The following is an 8,097-nucleotide window of genomic DNA, read 5'->3' on the forward strand; positions in this document are numbered from 1 at the left end:
GTTTCGCCATGAGTTTGACGGTATCAAGATGTCAGATTTTTTTTTTTGCATTCTCTTTGTTGTTATCTTCTTTCTGGCATATTCTTAGCTCGTGTACGCACACGTATACACAAGCGAACAGCTTGGTTATGGTGGATTGCACCATATGATTTGTGTTTGTTGTAGAAATGAGCCCACCTTTAATTGTTCCGCCATGCGATTTATCGAATAACTTTTGAGCTTCTATTAAATTTACGAATTTTTTACGATTTCAAAGTCGATTATTCAACTTTTTTATTCAGTTAAAGTCGACTTCGACTTTTTTTTTGCACAATAAATCGACTTCGACTTTTTTACACAAAATGTAGATTAATCGATTTGTTGAAAATCGACTTTTAGATCCCTAGTTTCCTCAAGGAGGAACTGGACATTGAAAATAGTAATCAACAATTATTAAAATATTTGTGAAATAAACGCAGGAACGACATAAAAAACAAAGAGACAGCACACCACTTACAGCAGTTTCCTCAACTTATCAAAATGTCAGGTGAGTTTATGGTCCAATATTCCTTTAAAGAGACAGGTTGTGTTCACAGGTGCAACCCCAGGATGGAATGGATTTTCTTCACCACTATTTTATAAATATAATGGTAAAATTAATTTACGATACAGCTACTAGGCCCCTAGTTTTGGTGATGCTGTTTGCTATTCGCTATGAAGTTTGACATTGAAGAGAATTCGGTCACTCCGATCCATCTTTAGAGGGGTGGGTAGAAGGCACATCAGAAGCCTTTTTTCTTGTAAGTGTTGAGAATTGTGTAAAGAAAACAATTCGTTTCAATATGGATGCCTTAAATATGGAGATTCTTAAAGATAGCAAAAATTCTTAACCAACAAATGCACATAAAAAAGGCCTTGTTATCATAAAAACAAGCCTTCCTAAAAGAGTGTTAACTTAGTATTATTACCTCAGTTTGTTTCCGCGAAACTCAGGCCAACAGAAGTTTTTATTTTACATTATTCAAAGTTAAAAAAGTTTTGGCCAACCCTACTAAAGTTCAGTTACAAGTTGAAACATATCAACATAAAAAGTTTTTAAGTAAACACGTTGCTAAAGCAAAACATTCTGTAATGGCAATATTTTTGCTTACCTTGCTAATGTTTTTTTTTTTTTGAATATTTTAGGCACCTTTATACCGGCTTCTCAGAGACCTGACGGCACATGGCGTCGAGCAAGACGTGTCAAAGATGGTTATGTGCCTCAAGAAGAGGTGCCCTTGTATGAAAGCAAAGGCAGACAATTTGCTCAAAAACGCGCAAATGGACTGCCTCCCGGTTTATGCCCTGAAATGGTAGAGGCAGCCAAAAAAGAACGTGAGAAGAAAGAAAGGGCCAAAGCCAAAAAAGAGGCAGCAGCAGCGGCAGCAAGTGCCGCAACAGCCACAGCTACTAATAAACAGCAAATACCTGGAGTTCTAAAATTACCCGCCAATACAAATACAGCAACATCAATTAAAAACCCCACAGCCAGCGGGCCAAAGTCCAAGGCTTCTCCGACCACGTCCACCTCAAATGGTGCCAAAACCATTGAGGCCTTAAGTAATGATCTTGCCCATAATCTTAAAGTGCAAGAAGAGCCCCAAGATCTCCAAAAGAAATGCAAAAAACTACAAAAAAAGTTAAGGGAAATCGAAGAAATTGAAAAGAAACTCAAAAGTGGTGCCCTAAAGAAGCCTGAAAAGGATCAATTAGATAAGGTGGCACGAAAATCAGTCATTGAAAAAGAACTGCAAAAAGTTCTGGAGGAGATTGGTGCAGGTGGTGGAAGTTAAGTTTATTCAAGAGAAACAACACAAGGAAATGTAAAATTTTTGATGGCGTTACGAGTTACACATGCTGGAAATGGAGGTGATTTGTGGTAAGATGAAAATTTATAGTAGCTTTCATGAAACAAAAAGTAAAATTCATATCTGGTATTGTGTTCCCACCTAAGTGCAGGTGTCTGTTAGCAGCGATAGCCGGGCAACGACATAGGATTTGCTCCAGCTTCCTATCGTCTTCCCCACATCACTTGCCGCACATATTCTGCATAAGTGCCCTCTCAGTCCTACGTGTCCCGTTATGAAACCGAATGGTATACTAATCTCTATTTTACTTCCTTTCAGTAATAGCCTCGTATTCCCACGATTCATATCTCCCCAGAGGATTTTTGACGTCCTACCCACCGTTTCACTTTTTTTCAGTGTTCTATGTGCGTTTTTCGCCCGCGGCCTTAGCTCGGACTGCATCGCCTCGAAAGGTTTCGGATTAAACAAATTTATTAATGGCAGTCCTGTGGCCTCAACTGCCAAATCGGGTTTATATTCCTCCTCAGTAAGCATCCGTAATGGTTATTTATGGAGGTTGCTGTTGTTGTTGTTGTTGTTGTAGTAGTGTTTTTCTATCTTTCGTCTGCTTGATTCTGTTTAGTGTCCATATACAGGAACTCGGCGACTCAGATGGGGTGCGTTCAGAGGGATCTGGATCTGAGTCGAGTGGGTCTGACTTGGGAGTTTAACAGGTGATGTGTGTAATGCGTTCCCTGGTCATAATCGGGACATACCTTATGCACGTCTGCATCAATCCTTGTTCTGTAGGAATTGAGGCGGCTGCATCTGCCGGAACGTAATTGAGCCAGAACTACTCTGGTTTGCCGGTGGAGGTCAATTTCTTCAGATGCAACTGGTGGCGGTCGTTCTCCAAGGACGACATTTACCCAGTATCTGCATCTGCTACCTTGTCTGCATGTATGTTATTGTTGTTGCTGTTCTTTTAGCCACATATTTCTAGCGATCCTCGTCAAGCTCCTATAAGTGAGCATACTCGTTCTGGTTCATAGGGCTGATCGCAGCGGGAGCGTGATGTCCATTGGTTATTAAAAGGGCCTCAGGAACTCAGTATTTAAGCAATAGGTGGTGCTGGTCAACCTTTCACTGAGACTCTCCACTCTATATCGCTGATTGTCCACGATAGCAATTGCTGCTACTCTGTATACGAAGCATTCCACTATCCGCAATCTGTGGACGTGCCCGGTAGCTCTCACGTCAACATCTCTTAACAACGAGAACAATGCAATTCCATGGTAGCCGGTTGTACGTACCGGATTGATCCGATGAAGTCCTTCATCGGCAAGGGCTGCCGCCTCAGTGTATAACACACTGCTACAACAACAACAACAACGAGAACATCACACAAAGCGGAGCTCAACGTTTCTGCCCGTATGGTGCTTATAGTCATCCCTAGTCAGGACATCCTGTGAATGTCCTTAGTGCCGCGTTTCGACAGGTTTCTTCTGCGTGTTTCGCACACGACCGCAAACCAAACCGGCCGTCAGTCAGAATCAGTTTCCTGATTCTACGTTCGGTAGGATTGCACTGACGATACCCCATAATTAATTCCATACGAGTTCCGTACGCTGTATCGGCAATAAATGTATCGGGTAGAGCTAACCCAATGAATGAGGTCCGATTATTCATCCCCTTAGTTAACTAAGGCTAGATAAGTTTTTAGTGGCAATCTGCACTCAGAATCACCTAGACTCGATACCTTTTTAGTGTCGGGGACTTTGGGAATTAGGCACCAGTTGGTTTTTGCGTTTATTGCTGGGAATTCTTCGGGAATTGGGCACCAGCTCGTGTTTGCTTCATAAGCCAGCAGCATATAAGATATCCGATCAATCCATTGACAAAATACAATCTCAAATCATCCTACCGAACAAATCATTTCATTGCTATAAGTAAACATTAAGAAAAAGAGACAACTTCTTTGCATATAAACACTCAAACAAACAACTGATGATGGTTTTTCTTCTACTACAGGTATACCGCAAGTAACCTCATCATTAGCTACATATTTGCTGTATCCCGACATTTCCTTGTGATTTTTTTTGTGGATGTTCTCCATGGCAGAGTCTTAAATAGTTATGAATTAAGAAACAATATTCGTTACGTTTGCGTTCCTTTGTTTTATTTTTCTGATAAATTTTTATCATAATTTCTCATTTAGTTTTGAAATAAGACAATTACCTTATATACATTTTGTTAGTCATTTGTTTACATATTTTTTATTTTTTTTAATTTTTTGTACATGTTTTGTTTCAAATTTTTTTTACCAACCACTATATTTCCATTATTGCATTGAATAACTGCCTTTTTATAAATCATTTCCATAAGTGAAAAAGCATAAAACCAAAATTATTATTATTATATACATACAATATATTTTAATCAAGCAACAAACCATATATCAGTGCAGATTGTTGTATATTTTAGAAATAAAATAGTTTAAAACCGCATGAGATTAATGCTAAAAAGAAGTAATGATATTGAGTCAATATAAAAAATCATTTCCCAATTACATATTTATACATATATATGTGTGTGTGTTTTTTTTTTTTTAAATGAAGTATTTTTCAATTTTAGAAAGATCAGATGGATCAAAAAGCAACAAAAGAAATGTAAAATCTGCAATTGAATAAAGAATTTTAAAATTAAAGCAAATTGTTGAATTTTAAAAATTTCCATTAAATATTTACAGGACTGAGATTAAGAGGGGGCATCAATCCCATGGCAAGCGGTTTTGTGTACCACATTGACTTGGTGAAGCTTTCACAGCCCAAGTGCTGCAGGCTCAGTTGTTGTTGTTGTAACAGTGTGCTGTGTTGTTCTATCTTTCGTTTGCTTGCTTCTATTGAATATCTAGAACCAGAAACTCTGCGACTAAAATGGGGTGTGCCCATAGGGATCTGGATCTGATTCGAGTGGGTTTGACTGGGCAGTTAAACAGTGGTCGTATGTCATGTGGTCCCTGATTACAATCGGGACACATATCCTGCACGTTAGCATCAATCCTTCCACTGTCGGAGTTGAGGCGGTTGCATCCGCCGTATCGTAATTGAGCCAGAACTACTCTGGTTTGGCGGGGAGGAGGTAAACTCCTTCAGGTGCGCTGGGTGATGGTCGATCTCCAAGGATAAAATTCACCCGGTATGAAAGAATGTTGTCCAGGCTCGTTTGATCTAAAGGTTCTCTCTTGTAGCGTTGAACCTCTAGCTCACTCAAGGTCATAAAGATCCAACTTGATACTTCTGGGCGTTGGATATCTATCCATGCTTAGACAACACGTAGTTATGTCTTCGCACGGGTAGGATCTTTTTTTTCACGTAACCAACACGCAGGGGATGTCTCCTATATATGCAGTGCATTGCGTTGGCAATTAGGAGGGGGGGAAGAGGGAGTAGTATTTATTGATATAAGTCTTAAATTTCTGAACGTCAATGTCGGTGGGAAAGACATTCGCCGGAAGTCGATTCCACATACGAATGGTTCGGGCGAAAAATGAATTTTCTCGGTAATGCATGGTTCGGTCGACCGGCCAATCAATTACAAACGGGTGTGAGTTCCTGGCAAGTCTTGTATTCCTGGTGAACATCCTAACGTCAGGGATTAGAAGACGAATATCCCTGGAACACACGTCATGAAAATAACGATAGAGCAATACAACGCTACCCACATTCCGACGATGTTCAAAAGAAGCAATAGAGTTGGATACCCTACTGTCCCCAATCAACACCATCGCATTCCGTTGAACCCGGTCAAGTACCTCCAATGATGATTTTGGAGAGTTATATTCCATCCTCGGCCTGATGTAGGTAGTATAGATTTTGAGAAGATCAGAACAGGTGAAATATTTCTTGCACCGCTTAAGAAAGCCCAAACACTTGAATGCTTCTTTCGACACTTCGAAAACTTCTTCATGCCCAGAACACCAAGAGCATCTAACTGCCCAGTATCTATAACGTCGATAGATATCGAGGATTGAAGTGGGTCAGTGAATCGCTTGTAAGACAAGAAACAGCACTGCGTCTTCTGTGCGTTAAAGTCTACTCTATTCATTCTACCCCACTCGGAAAAAGCCAACAAATCCTGGGAGAGCGTCTCATCCTTAATGCGCGACCTGTCCACAACTTCTTGAGGACTGGGCCTATGGTCGAATGAATATGAATGACACAGACTACTGTCATCGGCAAATGTAGAGATTGGATTCGAAGTCTGACCCAATAGATCGTCAATGAAAATAAGAAAAAGTGAAGGGGAAAGGACAGAGCCTTGTGGCACACCTGCGGTCAATGTATACTCATCTGATGAGAACCCATATACAACAACTCGTATAGTGAGATGTCTGAGAAAGCTCGATATAAATCGAGCGAAGTTATTACCGACACCAAAAGCGACAAGCTTTGATAAAAGTGCACCGTGCCAGACCCTATCAAGTGCCTTGGAGATATCCAGAGCCACGACCTTACTCTGACCAAACTGGTGGATAGAGCGACTGCATCGTTCCGACAAAAATGCCATTAGGTCTCCCGTAGAGCGATTTCTGCGGAACCCCATACTGTCTGTCGCTAAGAAGGCCATTAGACTCTAAATATCTGACAAGGTGATGGTTAACCATACTCTCCATAACCTTGGAGAGCGCGGAGCATATCGCACTTAGCCGGTAATTCGCAGGGTTGTTCGCCCCACCTTTCTTGGAGATGGGCTGAACGTTCGCAACCTTCCATCGCGCTGGTTGAAAAGTTTGCGTAGTGGACGAGCAAGCGTCGAAGAACACTTACAAAGGACAAGGGTTGATATACCGTCCGGGCCCCGAGATTTATTAACGTCGAGATGACCAAGTACATTGCTTTGTACTTGGCCAACAAGATTTATTTTCAGTACCCCAAGTGGTGCCGGCAAGCGAGACTTTGTATGAGCTGTCAAACATAACTTCAAGTATTTGACATTTGATAATCGGAATCGTTACTACATCGACTATCACATTCAGCTCATTACCTCATGCGTGTATGTAGTGAACAATGTAACTGAATATTTGGTGGCAGATATCTTCAGATCTCTTGCAGCGAAATAAGGGCCAAGTTTGTTTAGGTAGATGTTTAAACTATCGCAGAAGTCAACAATGATCGTACATTCGGCCGCATATGATACGATCTCTATGCCGTCTGGAGGCGATGCAATGGAGGATAGGTAGAGGTTAAACAGTGCAGGAGATATCACTCCGCCTTGGGGAACTTCCTGTTTCACTATATGGTATATATACTGCAGTTGTCAGACCTATAATGCTATATGATGTTGTGGTCTTGTGGACGGCCCTTCAAAAGTCCACCTACTGCTCAATACTTAACCGGATCCAAAGAATGGCTTCTTTGTGCATCACAGCCGCACTGAGGACGACCCCATCTGATGCAAAGAATTTAATGCTACATTTATTGCCTCTAGACATTGTGGCTACCCAAATTGCACCACTGCCTTAAGGTTAAGGGAGCTTTCTCATTGGTTATGTGGCGGCTACGGACACTGTGTTATCCTCTATACAATATCCGATGTTCCAGGCAGTGTAGATTACGCCCTGCCTGAGCCGCTTTTTGATAAAAATTACTGTACCGCTATTCCTGATAGAACCAATTGGAACTACGATATCCCTGGTAACAGAAGTTACATAGACTTCTATACGGATGGTTCCAAACTAAACGACTAGGTGGCTTTGGGGTTTACTCTTAAGATCTAAAACTTGTCATATCGAAAAAGTTACCCGATCACTGCATTGTGTATGAAGCGAAGATCTTTGCAATTAATGAAGTGGTGGAGTGGCTAAGATATAATGTCATTACGACGATTGACATAAATATCTTCTCAGGCAGCCATTAAATCCCTGGAGAACGTATTTCTGACCACAAAAAACGCCCTCGACTGTCGCAGATCTCTCAACGAGATGGCTTAACAGTTCAAAATTCACCTCTTCTGGGTGCCGGGCCACAGATATATCCCAGGGAATTGTAAAGCATACGAGCTTGTGAGACTAGGAACTATCCTACACATTCCAGGGATACTGGAATCTGTAGCGACATGTAAGTTAAGTTTTCAGGACCAGGCCCGAAGGACAACGAATAATAGATGGTCACAAAGAGTGGGCTGTGAGCATTTCAAAACTATGTGGTCTAATCTATACTTAAAGAGTTATACTGCTTTGCTGTCATTGGCTAGAACAGACGTCTCAGTCATTATGTCCGTCATGACTGGT

General features: G+C 41.2%; 1 protein-coding gene across 1 annotated transcript; it reads left to right on the forward strand.

Moving 5' to 3' along the window:
* Positions 1-365: 365 nt before the first annotated feature.
* Positions 366-4,367, forward strand: LOC106083970 (partner of Y14 and mago). The gene is made up of 3 exons (XM_013247310.2): positions 366-526; positions 1,165-1,897; positions 3,837-4,367. Exons 1-2 carry the CDS (start codon positions 520-522, stop codon positions 1,809-1,811), a joined length of 654 nt encoding a protein of 217 aa, XP_013102764.2. The 5' UTR covers positions 366-519; the 3' UTR covers positions 1,812-1,897; positions 3,837-4,367.
* The last annotated feature ends 3,730 nt before the right edge of the window (positions 4,368-8,097 follow it).

This window comes from Stomoxys calcitrans, chromosome 1 (genome assembly GCF_963082655.1).
Source record: "Stomoxys calcitrans chromosome 1, idStoCalc2.1, whole genome shotgun sequence".
Taxonomy (NCBI): Eukaryota; Metazoa; Arthropoda; class Insecta; order Diptera; family Muscidae; genus Stomoxys; species Stomoxys calcitrans.